Here is a 20,934-nt window from a genome sequence, read left to right as displayed (position 1 = left end):
TGCAGCCAGGCTTTCTCTCACGCAGAGAGCCTCCCCTAAACAGCTGATCTCAGATCAGTGCTTGGATTGGCATCGTGCCTCAGTCCTTGACGTTTGCGTCCCTGTTCTAGCAGTACCTTTACGTAACCTGGCGTTCTGATTACTTCTGACACGGTTAACAGGGAGTGTGTGTTGGATATAAGGCCAGCGGGTTATATAAAAGTGGATTATATATGATGTCTCTGGCCATCTGGCTTGTGTATGTCAGGACTCTGCTGTAAACACATTGATCCCAGTCTCCATCAACGCTGTGCCGTTGTGTACGTGCTGTACATCGGTGACACCAGGTCTGTGGAATATTTTTTTTTTGAAAGCGGTCTATGTCGAGTGAGTCGAAGCGCGAATTCATAGAGGGCCCAACTTTTTCACCCCATTCTCTCATCAGCCGGGGCTTCTTTGGGTCGGTCGCATTGATTGGACAGGAGAATCGCTGTGCGTCAGGTTAAGGCCTGAACACTGGCCACGCCCCAGTCAACGCCGCCTCCTCTCTCCAAGTGAACGCAGTGCCTCAGTGATGGCACCTGTGTCTCAGGTATCTCTGTAGTGTTCCAGATGTCAGCCGTGTACCTGGGATCAGCTTCACGACGCTGTGTTACATCTCGGCCCCTCAACTCCAGACCTGGAGGAACGCGATCCAGCGGGCCTTTCTGCTGAGCGTGATTGGTTGAATCGTGTTTGTAATCACCTGACAGTAACGGACCTGGGGGGAGGCTGTAGCCCTCCAGAACCATAGCTGAGCCATCCCATAAATGTGGTGACCGCACAGGATCAGGGTTGGGTGGCTGTGCAGACACCACAGAACTCCAGGACCAGGGGCAAATAGACCCATTCTAACTAGTGGCTTCCCAGAAGCAATCAGTGTTGGGGTGATACTGAGGTTAGAATCCAGAGGTTTCTCAATAAATACCTTTCTTGTGGCTCAGCTGCTGTTATCAGTGGATGTAAGCACATTGTACAGGTAATCTCCCCAGAAAAAGAACATTAGTACATCGATACATGGATATGTCATGTTTGCGTAGGAACAGTATGTACAATAGTGTTGTAACTTACGAGTTTAATGAAAAGAACAAGCCATTTAGCCCAGCTAGGCTCCTCATTCTGCCTGTAGTCTGTAGTGTTTTGGCCACTGTGTTTAACTGAGGTTTCTCTCAACAAGAATCTATGCCTCCAGTAGTCTCATGTCTTGCAAGAAACCCTTGAGAAGGAACCAAAGTGGCTGACATTGTTTCCCTCAGGAACCTTTTGGGAGACAACCCCAGTGAGAAGCTGGACATTAAGATGTGTCCAGACGGGAGCGGGCAGCTGTATGTCCCGGGACTGACGGAGTTTGCCGTGCAGAGCGCGGAGGACATTAACAGGGTGAGCTCAGAGCCGCAGACGGAAAGATCTACAAGCAGACGCGTGACGCTGTTCCCACATTCTGCAAGCTAACGGAATGTGCCTGCTCTACTGCACAGAGCTAAACTTGTGTTGTAATTTTAAGCCTTAACAGAATGAAGTATGTGTGCGCGTGTGTGTGTGTGTGTGTGTGTGTGTGTGTGCAAGCACTCATGTGTGCATACAGTGACCCTGTCGACCTTGTGTTTACACCAATTATACCTCATATTCCCAAAGTAATATTTGCCTTATGGTAGTCTCTGTAAATTGAGTCACACTACTCAGTCAGAAACCACCAGATTGCTGAAGATTCAGTTATAAGATAATTTTGTATTGCCCATAACAAGTTATATTGGTGTTAGAGTCTTGCACCCTACAGTGACCGCAGTGTGTTGCTCGGTTGTGTGTGTGTGTCTGACGTGTCCCTGATCCTGTAGGTGTTTGAGCTGGGTCACATGAACCGGGCGACCGCCTGCACCAACTTGAACGAGCACAGCTCTCGATCTCACGCCCTCCTTATCATCACCGTCTCCGGGTTCAACTCCTCCACCGGCAACCGCACCTCAGGTCAGAGACTGACCTCAGTGTAGAGTAAAAGGGTTAGCACAGGTCTGACTGACCTCAGACCTGTACCGAACTCTTCTCCCCATGTCTTCCACTGTGTATCAACTGACATCAGTCCTGTACTGTGGATGAATTTGGACATTATCCAACTGCTTCAAATCCCACAGTAAGGGAGATAACAGCGGTCACGTTGCTCTTCTATAAATGCACATGATACTCACAAATCCAAGCCAACATTAAAAACAAGACGAAAATGAAAGAATGAAAAACTGTCCAGATGACGTCAGTGATGAATTTTTGTAGTTTTTTGTTGGATAAAACCCTACGTTACACTGGGAATAATTCCAGTCCGGGTTGTTCTCTGCAAATCTTGAGCGCTCAGAGTGCTTACATCATTCTTGGTCAGGCTTCACCCATTGGCCAGCAGTTAGTCAAATGAAAGACATACAGCGCAAGTTAGCATGGCATGACTTACATAACGCTCCCCTAATTCTCTCTGTAAGTAATGAGCAGCAGTTCGGTCATATGAGAGATGTACAGAAAATTACCCTGGCATCTCGGGGCCTCTCTGAGTGCAGCCGTGTCTAATGGCCAACATGTGAAAGACATAAACATGTCCAGCCGCTCCTTCATGGATAATGTATTTACAGCTCTAGCTGTGTAAAGTGCTGGCTGATTGCATTCACGTGAAGCAGGCTGGTGGACCAGCTGGTGTTGTGGTTTGTAACCCTTCATGCAGCTGTACCTAACCACCCCCCCCCTCACCACACCCCCACAGGTAAGCTGAACCTGGTGGACCTGGCCGGGTCGGAGCGCATCGCTAAGTCCGGCGCGGAGGGCAGCCGCTTGCGGGAGGCACAGTGCATAAACAAGTCCCTTTCGGCCCTGGGAGACGTGATCCACGCCCTGCGGTCCAAGCAGGCCCATATCCCCTTCCGAAACTCGCGCCTCACCTACCTGCTGCAGGACTCCCTGAGCGGGGACAGCAAGACGCTGATGATGGTGCAGGTGGGTGGGGCTGAGACCTGGGTCAGAGCTCAGTGGGGTGGGGCACAGGAAGGTGGGGTGGGGCCAGGCCAGGTAGGGTGGTGCTGGGTGGGGCCAGGTGGGGCCAGGTGTAGCACCAGGGTTTAGAGCCCAAGGGAGGTCCTGAACTGGGCCTGCCCAACTCTTCTGCTACCTGAGGAATGCATAACTGTATACCTGAGTGGAGGGGTCGAGCATGTCAATCTGTCGTGGCATTAGTGTTCTGTAATGGAGTGGAACTGTTTGTGGAACTTGAAGCGGTTGTAAAAATGGGGTCTGAACGTTAAGCCTTGGCATGATTGCTCAAAGGGAGAGTGGTTTGGGAAACAATGGGCCCAATTGTGTCTGAGTCACATGACCCAAAACCCCCACCCCCTCGGCAGGTTTCCCCGATGGACAGCAACGTCAGCGAATCGGTGTGCTCCCTGAAATTCGCCCAGCGGGTACGCTCTGTGGAGCTAGGCTCCGCCTCCCGGAAGCAGGTGGAGAACTCCTCCACCTCGTCCTCGCCCACGCACGACAGCGTGGAGGTAAGACACGCTCACGGCACACGCACATGCACACGCACACGCACACGCTCTCACACCAACTCCAAACATCCCCATGTGCCGCATGCTGCTGCCTGCTGTCAAACCCATGTGCCAGGTCACCCCAGGCTCCTGCTGCTCTCTAATAGGGGCTGACTGAGAGATCAAAGGTCTGCGGACTTGGATTTTACACCTTTACTCACTTCTTCCAGGAACTACTCACAGTCCTGTGTCTGAGAGGTTTTATACTGCAGAAAGTTAAACATGCTGCTATTTTATTTTTACTAAGTGTGAGATACCTAGTGTCATTTTTGATCCAAATGGATATTCCTTTAAAAGCATAATAAAACCTGGTAAGCTAAGCCGTCGGTATGGCTGAACCCAGCCACACACCCTGCTGTGGGAGGATCACATCATTTTGCTCTTCGTCATTGTTATTCACATTGAATTGCAATTAAAAATGCAGGGATTGAAGGGTGTTTAGGATAATTCTGTATAAATAATCTCTCTGCAGTTTTAGTGCTGTTGAAGTCAAAGTCACAAAGCACGTGGGAATGACCTCTAACCATCTGGGGGAATCTGGCGTCTCTCCATCTCTCTCTGACTCTTTTTCTCTCTCCCTCCCTCACTCTCGCTCTCTCAGCTCGATTCTCCGCCGGTGACACCCTTGCCTATCTCCCGAACAAGCAGCGTGGGGTCAACCCTGACCCCCAGCAGCAAGACCTCATCCAACGCCCGCCGGAGGTCCCAGTCCCAGATCGCCACAGGTGGGTGCAGTTTACACACTTACACACACAAACACACGCACACACGTGAGCACAAACACAGCGTCCCGTCTCTCTGAGCTACACTGGTGCACATCTACTGCATCTACTGCAGCTTAATGGCGTCTTTTGACTACCTCTGGACCTCAAAATGAACCCAGCAGCACTGCTGCCATATGTGTGTCTGAACACGCGATCTGAACGGGCCACTTCAGCGGATATCCTAGTGTTGATCTCAGAAGGCAGATTGTGTGCTTTTGTTTCTGTTTTTTGGGTGCATTTAAGACTATAGACTGCGGAAAGTAACCTCCCACATAAGGTTTAGCGTGAGGATATCTTATCTTCTGCGCTCGCTCGTTCTCTCTGTGTGTAAAGGGTCATTTTCAGTTTGGGTTGTTGGTGCTGGTATAACTGTCACCCCTCTGTTCTTCCCCCTCTGACCTCTGACCTCTGACCTCTCCTCTGATGCTGTGGTTAATTCGCAGAGTGACATGTAGACAGAGGCAGCTGACGGGTGGGGCACAGTGGGCAGGTAGGTGGGTTTTAACGGTCAGCTTGGCATGGAAAAAAAGCCGTTCAGCATGGCATGGTGCCCGCCTCAGTCACACTGCCAGCGCCCACCTGCCTCTAACACCCTCCCCGGGGACGCTTCTCTCGTGTGTGTGTTTGTGTGTGTGACAGTACGCACCGCCATCTTCTCACAGTTCCTGCTTTTTTTTTCACGCAGGCTGTTTGCGTGCTGAACCGCGGGTGTTTTTTTTTTTTTTTTTTTTTGATGTCTGAACCTCCTCCTTTTCCCCCTTCAGGAAGGCTGAAGCTCGCTGCGTGATGGGAAAAACAGAATCCGCACTGCCGGGCGACCAGGACTTAAGCACATTCAACAACTGTTCCAGACTTGAAGCTCGTTTCATCATCATTTCCGAAGGGTGTCTCCCAGCACCCTGGCTCTGCATCAGTGGTCGGCCAATAGGAACTTGCTCCGCCATCTGATCAGCCAATGAAAGCTTTCTGATGTCAGGATGGCCAATAGAAACCCCCTCTGCAATATACTGTGGGGGGAAATAAACAGACCAGATTGAATGGGAATAGAGCCCTCTGGTGGTGACTCTGCTTAACTGCATGATTGGCTGATTTAAGAGCACTGATGGGTTTGGATCACGACGCTGAAACCACAACCACCTGCGGTGCCGTGGTGATTCTCCTCGGAGTTTCAGACTCTTACCGCTTGGGACAAATGGGGACCGATGCAAATGCACAGCTCATCCAAGCTTGAGTGGGAAGGGGGCCAAGCAGGGGGGGAGCCCCGAAAAGACAAACAGACCCCTCCCACAAGCACACACACAGTGGACCCAATAACTCTGACAATAACTCTTTTCTGAACAGCAATGGAGTCTTCCAACCACAGTATTTAATGTAATTTTTTTTTTTTTTTGGCAAAACGCACTTTAGATGAAGCTGTTACCTTAAATGTGTTTTATCCATGTCTAATTACAGTTTTACAAACGTGTGTGAAATGTTTCTCAATTCAGTAGTTTTGATTGGTTGGAATTAGAGTGGGATTCTTCACAAAGCCCAGCACCAAATAAAGCACCGCAGTTGGGATCTTGGCTCCAGGACCTGGAGTTTGTTTTTAATTTTAGCAATAAGGATGATGAGTTTTGATGTCTTCTGTACAGTATGTTTTTAAGTCTTAATCTGGATACGACACACCCAGCAGTATCTGTTCAACGCATGCATTTCTTTAGCTCCTTGGATGTTTTGTTTTCAGGACTTTAGTTTCATGTGCAAGCAAATGAACCGTGAACAGGGGTGAGAAATACCATTAGAATGAGACTGTTCAAATCCAGCGAAAGTGAAACTACAGCTGAACTGAATGCGTAGATAAATCTTGTTCAAATTGTCAGTGCATTTTCAGTGTAAATAAGGACGTTTAGGCCCGTAATTCGACCGTCTGCGGTCTCTGCAGTGCTGTAGCAGTGTCATCAGTCTGCTACGTCATGTCAGCGTTGTGTTAATTATGGGCGGTCGCTCATGCTTGCTTAAATTTTCTGAATGCAACTGGTGTAGATTTCTACCCTGTTTTTGTATATTATTTTTAATAAAGCCGAAAAAGAACCAACCGTTTCCTCTCGGTCCCTCTCCCTGAATTGCATGAACGTGCCTCGTGTTTCCTTTTTTCTCCTTGGTTCATGGATGAATCTGCAAGAGTTAATCCAAACAGAAGGGGAAAAATACACCCGGCCTTTTGTATAAATGTATCTGCACACTAAACCAACTGCTAATCTAAAATGGGATTCACCGAATTCCCACCCCTGTCCAATCAGAAACTGGAGATGCTGTTTGGATAACAGGGGAGAAAGACTCTTTGGTTATAACAAACACACATCAGATTGCTGACAAACCGGAGGGAGGGTTTCACAGTAGGGATTTCACTGACAGGGAAGCACAGTCAGTGGCTGCAACCCTGGCAACCCTATCCACCTTGATTTCCACTTTCCCTCCTAATACTTTAAGAGCCATTCAGCATTAACCATGCTATAAGCACAGTATCATTTGTTTGACTATTTCACATTACAGCGTGACACAGTATTTATGGATGCAATTCAGACCGAGTTTCTCAGACCCTGCTTATTAGCCAACCGGGGAATCAAACCCAATATGGTAACATTATGAACTTTAACACTAAAGGGACTACAGAGCATCCACACAGAGGCCTGTGAACAGAGGAGTTCAGCCTTTTCACCCGCTTACAGTAGGCACTTGCACGTTCTTAGTCATTGCTGACACAAGACTGACCTCTTGTGGGTATCTGTGGTACAACAGCATCCCTTAACACTGACTAAATAAATTCAGTCTTATAGCACTGAAGGCCTTGAGACACCATTTGAGACAGATTTGGCAGTTATCAAAAACAGGTGTGTCTGTGACCCACCTGTCGAGAGTGCTGTCTCATCAAGACTCAGCAAACTGCTAAGCTGCACTAATCCAGCCGATCAGAGCCAAGTGTAACTCTCAGTCACATGCTGCTTCCTGGTATGAATGAAACCTTTAAAATCCAGCTATCAGCTGAAGACACCGCCAACACGGCACAGCTGTGGACAACAGAGTCAGAGGGTCTCCGCAAAAGCTAGGAGGACCCGAGGACAAGTTTCATTTTCCTTTCAAAGCTTTTATTTGTAAAACATTGTCCTTGATTGTGACAAAACGTCTTTCCAAGTGCCTTAGGTTAGCAACTCAAACACACAATGTAAAAAAATCAAAAGAGAAAGAAATCAAACACCTACAATATTCTAATGACCACTGACTCCCAGGTGAGCGGGTAGGTCAGGTGTGGTAAACAGCAGAGTCCTTGTCAGGTGGGGGGAGGGTTACACCTTTTGGAACAGGTGACCTCGCACCACCTCCACTCAGGACCACTCGGCTCTCACCTTTCCACAGGCTGAATGAACCAGATGGATGTGCTTTCTCTGGAGATGCCTTTGCAAAAGAACAGTAGTGATATAAAACTGGATTGTCTGCGCAATCAACAGTTAAGGTACTTGCTGAGTTTTAAGGCATCCTGCTGTGCCAAATCGCTGATCTTTAAATGATCTGGATGGGTCTCACTGACTATGCTCGCTAATATCAGCTGATCAACTTGCTATAAAAATCAGCGCACCTGCGCAGCATTAGTGCGTTTGCGCAGTCAACAGAAAGAGCCTGGAGAACTTCCACACAGCCTGCAGTCAGCTGCAGTCCTACAGGACAACTGCGCAGACAGAAGTTAGGTGCAGTCTTTGAGTGCAGACAACGAGTTAGGCAACATCCTTGAGAGCTGACAGCCGTAAGGTAAAGTCCCGAAGCACGTCTACGCAGCCTTCAGGGATGAAACAGCTGGCAGAGATGCAGGCTGCGCAGTCAGCAGTGATGATGTCCGGGAGAGAGGCGCAAGCTGTGTAGTTAGCAGTGATGATGTTCTGTAGAGATCTGAGCTGCGCAGTCAGCAGTGAAGATATTCTGTAGAGATCTGAGCTGCGCAGTCAGCAGTGAAGATGTCCAGGAGAGAGGCAGGCTGCGCAGTCAGCAGTGAAGATGTCCAGGGGAGAGAGGCAGGCTGCGCAGTCAGCAGTGAAGATGTCCGGGGGAGAGAGGCAGGCTGCGCAGTCAGCAGTGATGTCCAGGGGAGAGAGGCAGGCTGCGCAGTCAGCAGTGAAGATGTCCAGGGGAGAGAGGCAGGCTGCGCAGTCAGCAGTGAAGATGTCCGGGGGAGAGAGGCAGGCTGCGCAGTCAGCATTGAAGATGTCCAGGAGAGAGAGGCAGGCTGCGCAGTCAGCAGTGAAGATGTCCGGGGGAGAGAGGCAGGCTGCGCAGTCAGCATTGAAGATGTCCAGGAGAGAGGCAGGCTGCGCAGTCAGCAGTGAAGATGTCCAGGGGTGAGAGGCAGGCTGCGCAGTCAGCATTGAAGATGTCCAGGAGAGAGAGGCAGGCTGCGCAGTCAGCAGTGAAGATGTCCGGGAGAGAGAGGCAGGCTGCGCAGTCAGCAGTGAAGATGTCCGGGAGAGACGCAGTCTGCGCAGTTATCCGTCCAGCGGAGCCATGAGCAGTTGCAGCTCTCGGAAGGCACTGCCGTGTCGGCCCACCTGACCCGCCTTGTTCTTCACCACGTTACTGAGGTTCTTCAGCTGCTTGTAGCAGGCCTTACACTTCTGGTGCCTGTCAGGGCGTGGCCAGGCAGCCACACACAGGAGAGAGACGGGACAGGACGTTAGGGGTGGGGTGGTGCAGGGGGGACACCTTTTGGGGAGACATTACAGTGACCTCCATACTTTCCACTGCTACTTTACTCTCAGATGAAACTGAGCAGGTTACATTTCCTGTTCACATGTCAATCATACTGTCAGTTATAAAGCCAATGAATCAGAGGGAACTGCCAGTGAATCACATTAGAAATTGCTTAAAAGGTGACTCTAATCCAGGTCTGATGTTAAGTACCAAGTTCTCTAAGCAGGAAGGTTTTGCTTAATTTTTCCCTTTCTGTCATATTCCTTTGTAACATTTTTACTAGTAAGGATTATTATACTAGTATATTTTTACTACATCCATTTATGTTAAGAGACTGAAACATGGCCATCTGAGACATGCGTCATTAGACACACATGAAAGAAATGAACTTAAATAATAGTTAATTTAATTATGTAAATGTAAATACCATGGACAAGTGTGAAAAAAATATTGCAGCCTCACCTTTCCTCCCGTGTAATATCCACCCCAACAGACGGGGGCGCTGTGAGTGTATCTGAGATCAGGGGCCAGAAACGCTTCAGGATGAGTTTCAGAGAGGTGCAGCCCGTCTGTACGTAGCTGAGAAAAACAGGATGGTGAATGAGGCGTTTCACCAGTGCTAATCCAGACAAACAGGCTGTGTTCTGAGAAATGTGCGCAATGTTTCACACTAGATGAAGGCCTCTGCTAAGCAAATTTGTGAGTGCACAGAGCCAGCTGGCTGCAGGCCTCTATGAGACTTGTCATCAAAGTGCGACTCCCTCTCTCTCACCTCTCATACTTGCTCTGCAACAGCACCTCGATCTGGGGCAGGATGGCAGTGCAGAGGTCCAGTTTCCATAGCGACCTGAGGAGAGACAGTAAGGTCAGGGTTACCACAACAACTCAGACGTCCCTATGATGTCACAAAGGGATTGCGTCAGCAGGTCCTGGACAAATGCTCAGTGGGGTGGATAATCAAACTCTGAAATATTACATTCACAAGATTACAATTGCAAGATTACATTCACACACACACACACACACACACACACACAGGTGTACGGACAAACATTCCGGGCAGCACTCACGGCTTAAGGTTGACGATGTTCAGGATGTCCACGACGATGGACAGGTCGTTGATGGACACAGCAGAGTCCAGAGACGTCTGGAGCACAAAAGGAGAGTATGTACTAAAGCTGGAACAGCCACTGCTTTGCTAACCTGCATGAGCCCGTCGCACTTCAAACGCTCCACTACAACCTTTATTATCTGTTATGGCCCCTCACGGTGGGGCATTTTCCAGAGCTCATCAGAACAAACGATTCCAGACAACATAGGGGGGAGAGAGAGACAGCACAAAATGACTCCCCTGGTCCTTTTTAAACACAAAGCATGGCCTCATGGCCTCTTCTCCACACCGCGCATTGCAGAGAGCTCAGTAACAACACCATTACAAGGGAGCAGCACCAGATAAAACGTGAGTCAGTTCTACAGGTCTGCACTTCTGAAAGTCCCCCCATCTCGTATCTGGCTAAACCCTGAACCTCGAACCCTGCACCCTGAACCCCGAACCTCGAACCCTGCACCCTGATCCCCCAAACTCAAACCCTGCCCCCCCGCCCCCCTCTCGCTGCGCTTGCCTTGACGTCCCCGCTGCTCCACACGGTTCGCACCGTGTCCAGGTTCTTGTGCCGGCTGGACAGCATGACACACATGGTGTCATGGCCCTTCCTGATCTGGGACAGGGCGTCCTCGTCACTCAGCGTCATCGGCTTGTTGTTTTTAGCCGGCTGAAAGGAGGGAGGAGGGAGGAGGGTCAGTCTCCAGGATTTATACCTCATATACATCCACTACACATGTGTACCTGTTATAACCTTTAAAGAAAAGGAGGTTTCAGGTTCTGGCTGGAATCTCTCTCGCTCTCTCACACACTCTCCGTCTCTGAACACACTCCTGGCTGTGTCCCGTCTCGTATTTGGGTGAAATCAAGCGTCCCAGAGCGTGACTCACTGGCAGGAAGTCGCCCACGTTGAGCCCGATGGGCTCGTTCCGGGAGGAGAAGATGACGGCGGGCTCGGGCCGGGCGTGGATCGGGGCGAAGGCCTGCGTCGGGCGGGTGGCAGGGGCCACCACGGGCAGCGGGCGGGTCACCGGGGGCACCACGGGGAGAGGCCGGGTGGCCGCCACCGAGGGCTCCACCCTGACCACCGGCGTGGAGGACGCGATGGGCGGGTTCTTCAGCTGCCCGGGCTGAAACACCACAGCGCAGATATGCAGGAGAAACGGCACTTTACATACATACATTTTCAATTTGTTTTGGTTTTTTTTGTTACACACACAAACGTCGTCTTAATCACACTGCCTATTCCCACACCAACAATGACCACCCCAACCACGAGACACCCCAGCACCTACCGGCACCCGGTCTGGCATTGGGGTCATCACATCCAGCGCCGGATTGGGCTTCACCACAAAAATCTCTGGAAGAGAGAAGCCAGGGAAAAGCCAACGTCAGCCCTGATTCTGTTTGATAAAGCTTGGGTAAGGGCCAGTGACCACAAAGGCCCCATCACCATAAAAATGACAAAAACCACACAGCATCATGATGACCATCACTAGTGCATTAGGACAAGTTTTTCCTCTTTCAACAAATCTGACAATCTATCACTTCTATTCAGTCTTTTAAAATGGCTGGTTCAGTTCTTTTGACACAATTTATACAAATTACTTTTTTTAAACTATTATACATGCTAATTTCAGATATTTTATTATTGCGTTTCTTCACTGGTGTAGAAACAGCCGGGGGTCTGAGACACTCACCATCCTCAGGTGGGGCGGGAAAGGGTTCACTCTTCTTCGGGGGGGTACGAGCTGTGAGAAGAGGGGAATGGGGATTAACTCTAACCAGCCAATAAGCAAGCTACTTTCTGTTTCAGCCAGCTGCATTTGTGGGTTGTTTTTGTGTGGGATATATCTGTAATAACTGCGGCTGCCTACAGATGGCGCTCTTTGGTTGGAAGATCTCCTTGTAGTCCTCGGCGTTGCGGATTTCGGCGGTGGACTCCTTCTCCTCGCGCTCATCCTCGCTGCTGGGACTCCGTCTCTCCCCCTCCGGGCTGCGCCGGTCAGACTCCGAATTCTGCTTCACCCTGCAGGGGGCGCACAGCACAGGGGCTACTTCAGAGGAGTTACAGACACAGGGAGACAGGGAGGAGAGGGGGGCACAGCAAGAGGGGGTTGTGGAGAGGTACAGAGAGATTTGCAGGGTAAGTGGGGCACAGGTGGGGGGCACAGAGAGAAATGGGGGGGGGTGTTTGGAGCATGGAGAGAACAGTTAGGTGTTGGGGGGGCTGAGAAAGACGGGTTAGGGGTTGAGGGAGAGGAGAGGGGTCACACCTCTGGTTCCCGCAGGTGGTGAGCGGCCGCTCATAGTTGCGGCGGATCGTCGCGCCTTTTGGGGAGGGCTCAGAGAGGGGTTTGTCATCCTGGATCACGCCCTGAATCACAGAGCCAGACTTCTGGACCCGGTTCAGATCCACCACGTAGGAAGACACGTTGGTGAGGTTGTACGACACTCCAATCTGAAGGAGAGAGAGAGGGAAATGCAGGTGTGTTTTATCACAACAACAAACATTCTGAAACTCCACTAATGAAAGACTAAGAATAAACTTACAGGCAGCCTGGATGCCAAGCCCTCTACACAGTGTGAGCATGTGTGAGTGAGTGTGCGTGTGTGAGAGAATATGTGTGTATGTGTGTGTGGACGTGCATGTATGTGTGTGTGTCTGTGTGTGAGTGAATATGTGTGTATGTGTGTGTGGACGTGCATGTATGTGTGTGTGTCTGTGTGTGAGTGAATATGTGTGTATGTGTGTGTCTCTGTGTGAGTGAATAAGTCTGTATGTGCATGTATGTGTATGTGTATGTGTGTGTGTGCGCGTGTGTGTGTGTGTGTAGCCACTCACCAGCTGGTTGTTACAGATTGCCAGGTCGGCCACCCTGCCCCAGCCCACAGACACCACATCGAAGCAGCGGTCAGGCTCCCAGCCGTACACACGGAGCGTGTCCTGCGAGCCACTGTACAGACAGCCCCCGTCCGGGCTGAACGATATGCACCTGCAGGGGGGGACAGAGCAGCCAACAACAATATCAGACTCCAACTCTCCGAGAGGACGGGGGAGGAGAGGGAGAGAGTAAACCCATCCCAGACTGAAGGAGGAAGAAAGAGGGGAGAGAGAAAAAGGGAGATGGAGAGAGAACACCCACCTGACAGCCCCCGTCTGTCCCTCTGAGGAGCCAATCATTTTGAACTTCTCCAGGTCCCACAGCTTGATGGTCCTGGCAGAGACAGAACAGCGACAATCAGCCAGCAACCATAACACATTCAGCTCTCTGCCTGAGAGCTGAAGCTAAGCAGGGCAAGGTTTGGCCAGTGTAGACTTCCTAAGATTGTAGACTTAGGAAAAACCAGAGAGCAGCTGGAAATGCTGCTAGTGTGCCAGCAGAGGGAAGTCTAAAGCCCAGTGAAGTGATGGGGACACTGTGCTGTTGGAGATGCTGTATTCCAGAGGAGATACTGAAGCAAGGTTTCCGACCATTGATATTTCCACTCCTGCATTGATGCTCATTGTCCTACTGTTACATTCTTATTCAATAACAGTATTCTTATTAAATGGTTACATTCTACTCAATAATAGTGCCTGTGATTTCACTTGATTCCTAGCAAAGGAGAACAGAACTTTAACCGAGATCTAACGCTTCCACAGCTATAATTACTCCTTGTGACTACAGTAAAGCGATCAGAGGTATAGTATAGCGCGTCTATTTGTGAAACAGCGGTGAGGATCTCGCCGCTGTGCGGGTCTCTACCTGTCCGAGCTGCCTGAGGCCAGCAGGTACTCGTTGGGGTGAAACTGCACGATGTTGACAGCGCCTGTGTGAGCAGTGAACTCTGTGATCATCTTCCCTGCAGCCAGATCCCACAGCTGCATGGGCAGAGGAGAAAAAGCCAAGCGGCTCGTTAATGTCAGCGTGTCACTGAAACATCACTTTACATGCACAGTTTAACAGCAGCATGTCGCTGAAGTATTGCCTTAAGGTCATCATTTACAGGCAAAATGTCACAAGAACATCGACTATCTTATATCCACATAGAATCGTAAATTTACAAAACAAATGAGACAAAGCACCAAAGGTAAGTCTGTGTGTGTGTATGTATATGGTGTATGTGCAGGTGTGTGTGTGTGTGTGTGTGTGTGCGTGTGTGTGTACACGGTGCATGTGTGGGCTGTTGGTCCCTCACCTTTATTGTGCTGTCGTCACTGGCAGAGGCCAGCCACTTCCCATCTGGACTGAAGGCCAGACACCTGACTGCACCTGTGTGGCCCTGCAGCAAATAAAGTGACATCATTGTCCCGGAGACAGTCATACACACACACACACACACACACACACACACACACACACACACGCACGCACGCACGCGCACACACACACACGTGCGCACACACACATAATTACAGAGCTACAGAAAGAGGACAAATAATTCACATTACAGTCAATTAAACTTGGAGAGATGAGATGTATTACAGATCAAGCAGATTTACTTAAAACGATTATTTTAACTGTGAGACGGAGACTGAGGGACTGTGATGAAACTGCCACACACCATGATCAGCTTCTCTCTCTTCTCTCCTTTTCTAAACGAAGAGGGAGAGAGGGGGACTCTAACTAAAACAAGCCTTCAGCTCTGTCTTGACAAAAACACAGAACCCAACAGACATAAGCCTGTTCTTCCTCTAATTAAGACAGAGGATGTGAAGACAGTCTAATCCCAGGCTTAGCTTCCATCTCAACAGCAGCAGTGTGGTCTATGATTAGCCAGACAGGGTCCTGTCTTAACGAGATAATGACCCCAAAACTGGTCCATCTGTGTACAGCTCTGATTAGGTCACACAAAATGAAATTTTGAAGCCTCTGTGCTGTGCTGATCTTACCAAAGGCAGGAAGGAAAACAACCAACCAACAGTACCATGACAAGTCATCGATCCCAATTTGCCTTTAAAAAGCACTAAAATACACACCTGACCTACCACCCCATTCACATGTACTACTTAGTACCAGGGAAAATCACTGCCTGGCCCTCCCCCTCTGTTACATTCACACAGTGAAAAAAAGATTGGCATTCACTGCTCTGCAAAAGGTTTTGGTTCCTGGGTTTCAGTAAGAAAGAAAGAGCTTCTTACCTTATACCTGAACACACATCCTTTCCTTCTCACATCCCACAGCTGAAACAGAAACATTCAGTCAGGGTAAAACACATCCATGGCAGTGGCATTGTGTTAACCCAGACTCAGCGGTTCAGGGGACTGATGAGGCACAGGTAACCTTAAACCAAACCACCCGTGGTGCTATTGGCGCTTGCATGACTGCAGCGGTTGTCATAGCGACTTTCAAACCATCGCCCCCGCCGTCCGCATATCATAAGAGTTACTATTCGCTCTCTGAGACAATGACCCAAGGCCCCCAGGCATGCTCTCATCCTGACTCTTGGGAGCGCCACTTGCTCCTTTAACAGACTGGACTTTACCGCACAGGTGCTCTGTGGGCTCTCTCACCTTGATGTTTGTGTCCATGGAGCCTGAGGCCAGGTACTCCCCAAAGGGGTGGAAATCCAGGCTGCAGATGTTGGATTTGTGTCCCATGAGGGTCCGAAGGACTAGATAAACGAGAGGCAGTCTGTGCTCTTCATCACAGCTTTGTAAATATTCCAGCCTAACACAATAACGACAGCCTGATGCCCCCACTCCATGAAACCCATCTGTCAGGCCATTTTGTTTCTCAGACACATGCACACATGCACACACAGACACACACATGCACGCACACAGAAGCACACACCCACGTGTGCACACACGCGCACACACAAAGGCGCACACACACACACACACAGACATGCACTCGCGCATGTTCACACACAGACATACACACATATAAGTTGTAAGGCACCAGCCCACACTCACTTTTGGCAGCCTCAAGGTCCCAGACGCGCAGAGACCCGGACTGTGACCCAGCAACCACCTGCTCCTCTGAGCTGCTGAACTGAATGCACTCCACTGGGTTGTTGTGTCCCGTCAGACTCTTTCACACAGAGAGGGGACAGACTGGTGATGGCACACATTCAAACACATCCTCCCAAAGCAGCCAAGGGGAAAGGACGGCACAGAAGCACTGCTGTGCAGATATACAGCAGACACAGGCACAGCATGAATTACTGGCCACAAACCAGTAAATCTGATATTTAAATTACAATAGCCTACGATTCAGGGGGCACTGAAGCATAAGAGAAAGATGAAAACAAAAGGGACACGCAGTCTCTCTCACACACACACACACACACACATGTGCGCACACACACACGTACACACACACACACTCGTGCGCACACACACACGTACACACACACACACACGTGCGCACACACACACGTACACACACACACGCACACACACGCACACACACGCACACACACACACATGTGCGCACACACACACGTACACACACACACACACACACGTACACACACACACACCTACAGTAAACACACACGCACACACGGACACACACGCACATGCGCACAAAGACAGCTCACAGGACCGCAGGGAGCATGCACAGGAGCATGATTTCAGGGTACCATGATGCAGTTGGGTTTGCTGACGGCCCAGATGTTGACCCGGCAGTCCTCGCCACCTGTGGCCAGCAGCCGGCCCGAGGTCTTCCCCAGCGCCAGCGACAAAACGTTGCTGGAGTGCGCCACGATCTCCTCTGCATCAGCAAGAGGGAGAGATCAGCCACGAAACCAGGACAGCCATGACACCACGCAACTCTCCAGCAAGCACACTGCACTCCTCAGAGTCTCCTCATTAGTCACAGCTTAGCACACGACTCAGCGGAAACAGTGACTGCAAACCTCCTCTCCCAGCGTACATACAACTCTCAGTCACACCCAAACATCCCTGTTCCACAGGATGAGTTATGCCTGCTGTGGCATTACACATCCAAACATATCTTCCCATAATATAATGTGCAGTTCACACACTGAGACGTTTCCATGTGCTGTTTCTCAGAGGACAATCTACGAGCTTGCATTGGTGTTTTTGGTTCTCTTCTACTAATGCCTGTTATTAATTAAAAGTAGATTCTTCTCTTCTTACCCTGTCTTTGTGCATGAAAAAAACGGAAGATGTAGTGGCGCATTCATTGGTACATTAAACTTCAGAGAACGGATAGTGTCGTTCTTGAACGGAGTATACTCACGTAATTTCCACGATGTTTTGGTAGTGTTAGCGACTGCCATGTTGAAGATGATACTAATAAACTCTCAGAAAAATTATGCTAAATAATGCTTAATGTGCTCAGTGCTTTCCGTTCTTCCTGAGCGCCAAGCTGCTTCTCTGTAGCCAAAGTATTTTAATGAGATCGGCAGTGAAGATGCGCCAGAACCAGGCAGCCAAAAACACATCAGTTCTTCATCAGCTCATTGAAGATCGTTTCTGTTTAGGGAAAAGACAGGATACTTTACACAACTAGCCTAGTAACAATCAAACAATGACATTGAATGCGTGGGAACAGGGAAGGACAAGAGAGACAACGCTGGCATGTACAATCAGGCCAGACATACAATTGCATAAAACTAATAATGAATGAAATTGTGTTTGCGATTTCCTATGAATAACACTCGTGCCTTTTCAATAAGAATATGGAAAAGATTAGTTACAGCTACCTAACAGAAACGACACTGGCTAATTGATGTTGGCTAACTTGCTAGCCACTTGATACTCCATTTTAAAACAACACTTTCTGCCATCAGTTAGACTTGGCATGCACGGGTAAAACACCGGGTAGATATTGAAGTAGGTAACGTATCAAACAAGTAGACTCGCAACAAAGCATGTCATGTCTGCTAAACTAACTACCGTTAGCTAATGAGCTGGAAGTGACATTTCCCAAATAGCCAGAGTAGCTCTATTCTTGCTCAATTTCACAGCGATCGATCATGCCAGTTAGCTAGCCAGATTGAGTTAGCAAAGTTAGCTGAACTTGTGTACTTGTCTGTTCAGACCAGACAGACAGACTGGGTAACAACCTATTAGGAGGTTTGGTTAGCTGGTCTCGATAACGTTTAGCTAAAATCCGTCTCAAACCATCACCGATGTCAACGCAAAACAAAAGTCCGAACTTACCAGGATTTTCTGCATTGCTCATTATACTCTAAAACAGGTCCTTCTTCACTGTTGGATGAAACAAGTCAACTATTTTGCGAGATTAGCGAAATTTTAGCTAAGTAGCCATATTTCAGCCTAACTGTTGTCATGTTTTTCTCTCGTTAGCAGCTCGAGACGGCTCCCGTCCAACAACAGCGCTCCTGATTGGCTGCTAACAATCAACTTAGCAACCGTACAATGTTGGGTATTAAATAGAATATTATAACACAAATGAAGTTTTAGCGGCTGGTTTACAGTTTTGATGTAATAGTACATGAATCGTAAACATATGTATGACCTTAATCCACTGTTTGCTCCTAAAGGAAGCAAATAATCGTGATAACCGCCGGCCAATTGGAAACACCGATGTTCAAAGGCCGTAGCTGGCGTCACATGACGTCATCTCCCAAGTAGTCCAAGTGCAAATGACTAAATCAAGTTTCACGGGAATTTTACTGGAGTGAGAACTGATTCTTGTAGACGCCATAGAGTCGCTCATTTTGTCTCTTGTCCACGAAGGTCCGTTATTGAAATAATTTTATTGTTTACGTACAGCGGAGGTTGCAAACGTAGACGGGAAGCCAGATTTAAAAAAAAAAAATCTCCGAAATTTGAGGCAAACGGGTCTGATTTAAAAAAAATTTTCTCGCCAAATTGTATGTAGGAACAGGACACATTCAGGTGTGTTCAAAATAGTGATGAAGGATCTCCCTCAGGAATTGTTTTTGAAGCATGTCTCCTTACTGCTCAATGATAAAGGTACACAAACTGGATTGAAAAACCAGTGGCTTCGTAAATCACTTACTGCACCCTTTACCAGCCATGGAAAGACTGTAAATCATTATCTCCTAAACAGACAAGAATGTTATCTTATCATTTCGTTAAATATAAATTCGTTAAATCTGATATCCTGTAATCACAGCTGAATTATCAGCAGACATGTCAGCTGAAAGGTTATGTTATTGCAGTCTTTCTGTAGTAGGCCATAGTTTAAGTCACACACCCACAGAGAGAGAGATAACCTTTGTATTTATGAACCTTTGTACCATTGGTGCTATGAACCTTGAATGAAGTGTTTTTGTATGAAGCTTTAGTTTGGTAAACTCTCAGAAATTCTGAAATACTTTCCCAAGCCGAACCATGCGTCCTTCAGATTTGCAGTAATTCGTGTCCCTTGTTTCATCTTTGATTCTTAGACACACTGTGAGAAGAGTGAAGAAATACAATTACAAACTGGGGAATGCACAGCATAAATTGGTATGACAATTCACAATGGGGATGAAAATGTCAAAATGAAATAAACTGGATTACAGATTTTGACAACTCATGGTGTTATTTATTTATTTATTTATTTATGCCAGGTTTAGTCCTCCATACTTCATTCAATATACTACAATCACATTTGTAAATACTCTGGAACATTAGATGCACGTAGGACTTGCCCTGTGTTATATTGGCTCAATGAAGGCAGCATCAGAATTTCCGCCACACTGGAATACCTGTTCTAATGCCTCTCACCACTGACTAGTTGTTTCCTGCATTATTGGGAAGACAGGAGAGTGCAGTCATGAATCCTGTAAAATGCTTCATTTGGCACAAACCATTTTGGCTGCTTCTAGCAGCCTAGAGGCATTTGTGTCTCTCTCTAAGTAACCTCAGTTCTTTTGTTTTACTACTAGGTGGCGTAATACATGTGATGCAGAGACACACACTATATGACAGCTGTCCTGACAAGATGTCGGGTGATTGTTAGACAGGGAGCTCTATTATTTTCCACCTCTCTTTTCCAATAAACAAACCAAACAGAGGTCAGTGGGATATGAGCGTGTGCAAATCCTTGTATATTTCTTTTTTCTATTCTCTTTTTTCTTTACTCAGGTAGTTTCTAGTTGACCTCAACTTGTCAAAACAACCCAATGCACAGATGTGTACATTTGGCCAAGAGGACCAATAAAAAGGGCCCATGCATGACCTTTACACAATTTACTTCCTTCACATAAAATTGGCCACTGTTACAATGCAAGAGTTCTGTACATTACAGGTGCATCATCAGTTACCTGCTATTGGATAATTTGATACTACTTGCTGTATTGGCAAAATATAATTGCAGTCACATTTTTAACAGTTTCTCTTATCCAGAACAACTTACACAGCATACATGTTATCTACTTATATGGCAGAATCTTCACTGAGGAGATTGAGGTTAAGACCCTTTCCCAACAACAGTATCCCACCTGGGAACTGAATCAGTCCTCCTGAACACTACACCACACTGCTGCTTAGCGTAAAATTTTGAATGAATACTGGATTTTATTATTGACTCAGTTTTGAATGATTACTGGAATGATGTCTAATTCTGTAGGCATCGCTGATCTAATCAAGCCATTTATGTGTAATAGCATATAAATCAAGAGTAATCTATCCTGACAGATCTCCAGGAATATGAATAGATAAAGGAGGAAGGAACCAGTTGACAACAGGAACATAATTCTTCCTGTGTGGAAGAGAGAAGTTTGCTTACAATTTGTATTTCAGCTTTGGGGCTTCGTGTGGTTTTGCATGTGGTGAGCGGAGTTTATTCAGGAGTAATGGGTCTGATTTACCTGCTACCTGTTTGTGCAGGTGAGTAGA

General features: G+C 48.0%; 2 protein-coding genes across 11 annotated transcripts in view; one reads left to right on the top strand and one right to left on the bottom strand.

The window, feature by feature from the left end:
* kifc3 (kinesin family member C3) overlaps nt 1-6,419 on the top strand; it is a 34,820-nt gene extending 28,401 nt beyond the window's left edge. For 8 of the 10 annotated variants that reach the window (XM_036543432.1, XM_036543439.1, XM_036543431.1 and 5 more), the window contains 5 exons: nt 1,275-1,398; nt 1,854-1,983; nt 2,759-2,988; nt 3,390-3,536; nt 4,177-4,390. In XM_036543432.1, the coding sequence (XP_036399325.1) occupies nt 1,275-1,398; nt 1,854-1,983; nt 2,759-2,988; nt 3,390-3,536; nt 4,177-4,377 (832 nt within the window). In that variant the 3' untranslated portion in view covers nt 4,378-4,390. Of the gene's footprint in view, nt 1-1,274; nt 1,399-1,853; nt 1,984-2,758; nt 2,989-3,389; nt 3,537-4,176; nt 4,391-4,782; nt 4,830-5,103 lie in introns of those variants that run through there. The other 2 variants (XM_036543434.1, XM_036543433.1) reach the window with 2 other exon arrangements.
* A 2,057-nt stretch (nt 6,420-8,476) lies between these two features.
* On the bottom strand, nt 8,477-17,541 carry katnb1 (katanin p80 (WD repeat containing) subunit B 1). The gene is made up of 19 exons (XM_036543956.1): nt 17,357-17,541; nt 16,734-16,864; nt 16,063-16,180; nt 15,658-15,758; nt 15,286-15,327; nt 14,343-14,426; nt 13,910-14,025; nt 13,307-13,378; nt 13,006-13,156; nt 12,437-12,621; nt 12,038-12,189; nt 11,861-11,911; nt 11,456-11,520; nt 11,051-11,290; nt 10,681-10,830; nt 10,129-10,205; nt 9,831-9,905; nt 9,521-9,637; nt 8,477-8,989 (listed from the first exon to the last, which is right to left on the bottom strand). Exons 1-19 carry the CDS (start codon nt 17,394-17,396, stop codon nt 8,854-8,856), a joined length of 2,103 nt encoding a protein of 700 aa, XP_036399849.1. The 5' UTR covers nt 17,397-17,541; the 3' UTR covers nt 8,477-8,853.
* Between the last annotated feature and the right edge of the window lie 3,393 nt (nt 17,542-20,934).

This window comes from Megalops cyprinoides, chromosome 13 (genome assembly GCF_013368585.1).
Source record: "Megalops cyprinoides isolate fMegCyp1 chromosome 13, fMegCyp1.pri, whole genome shotgun sequence".
Lineage (NCBI taxonomy): Eukaryota > Metazoa > Chordata > Actinopteri > Elopiformes > Megalopidae > Megalops > Megalops cyprinoides.
This window is presented reverse-complemented; position numbering and strand designations above follow the sequence as displayed.